The sequence below is a fragment of the Trichechus manatus genome, unplaced genomic scaffold (assembly GCF_000243295.1).
Source record: "Trichechus manatus latirostris isolate Lorelei unplaced genomic scaffold, TriManLat1.0 scaffold00001, whole genome shotgun sequence".
NCBI lineage: Eukaryota > Metazoa > Chordata > Mammalia > Sirenia > Trichechidae > Trichechus > Trichechus manatus.
In genome coordinates this window covers 45,213,532-45,214,944 of record NW_004443937.1, presented here as the reverse complement: position 1 = coordinate 45,214,944, position 1,413 = coordinate 45,213,532, and the positions used below count along the sequence as shown (strand labels likewise).

The 1,413-nt window shown below is 40.2% G+C and overlaps 1 protein-coding gene across 1 annotated transcript in view; it reads left to right on the top strand.

Annotated features, from left to right (window-relative positions):
• Window positions 1-1,413, top strand: part of MAGI1 (membrane associated guanylate kinase, WW and PDZ domain containing 1) — a 659,819-nt gene that overhangs the window by 533,547 nt on the left and 124,859 nt on the right. Inside the window, exon 9 of the mRNA XM_004368768.2 lies at window positions 178-297. Within this exon, the coding sequence (XP_004368825.1) occupies window positions 178-297 (120 nt within the window). The remainder of the gene's footprint in view (window positions 1-177; window positions 298-1,413) is intronic.

The window sequence follows — 1,413 nt, the reverse complement described above, 5'->3', positions numbered from 1 at the left end:
GAAGTGGGAAGGTTGTCTCTTAGAAAGAGGTCGCCTTTACCAGATCCCTGTCTGGACAGAGGAGCTGACAGAGTCTTGGGTAGTCCAGCCTACTGAACAGGTTATTTTAATTCCACCTAGATGTGAAGCTTCCCGTTTTAGTTGACCGATGTTGTTTTGTGCCTTTTTCTGCTGTAGGCACAACCCGATCTCCGAGAGAGGGAGAAGTGCCTGGCGTGGACTATAACTTTCTGACCGTGAAGGAGTTCTTGGACCTGGAACAGAGGGGAACTCTTCTGGAAGTCGGCACCTATGAAGGTGAGCTCATTGCTCGGCAGGGGTGATAGTGGCTCTCTCCTGGCCACTGCAGAGGATCCAGAGCCACCTAGGCAAAAAGGCTTTATGGACTAGGGAGGCCTGACCAAACACAGGAGACTGCAGACCACCTTAATATGATTAATAATAATAAAATACGTGGAATAAGGTTTAAATGTACATAATATGTTTTACAGGCATTTTCTTCTTTAATTTATTGATATAAATGTTTTGTTTTTGTTCTTAAATATGGGCATGTATGGTATTAAAAGAAGATGAAAAAGAATCATGATTAATCACAAAATGTGACTTTATAGAGAGTTATTTTAATCTGAAAGGAAAAATGTTATGTTTTACTACTAATAGGGCTTTTAATAGTCATTTTTTGAGTAGATACACGTTCATGGTTCATGAATATTTCAGAGGTATTCAGTAAATAACCATCTTCGTACCCGTTTCCCACCTGCCCGGTTCCCAGTCCTCCTTCCCCAAATACTGCAACCAGTCTGAGGAGTTTCTTACGTGCTGTGCTGAGATTTCTTTATGTGAATGCAGACGAGACTGCTGTGTATGTGTATACGTGTGTGTGCACGTGTGTACACATGTGTGTGTATGTGTTTGTACATGTGTGTATACGCGTGCGTACATGTGTATACGTGTGTGCATACATGTGTGCGCATGTGTGTGCATGTGTGTACACATGTGCGCGCGTGTGTACACATGTGTGTATGTGTGTACATGTGTGTATACACGTGTGTACATGTATACATGTGTGTATATGTGTGTGCTTGTGTGCATACACGTGTGTGCGCATGTGTGTGTACATGTGTGTGTACGTTCTTATTTCGTCCCTGTTTTACACAAAAAGTAGTACGCAGTACACTCTGTTTGGTGCCTTACTCTTTTTGTTTAACAGTATACCTTAGAGGTCTTTGCATTTCAGTAATAGAGAACTTCTTTTTAAAAAAAAAAGAAAGTCTATATAATCCTTTGTATGGTCATACCGGTATTTATTTAACTAGTTTTCTCTTAACATTTGGATCATTCTCAATTTTTGATATTACAAAACATTGGAGCATTGAATAACATAGACATGCATCATTTCACATGGGTGAAAAT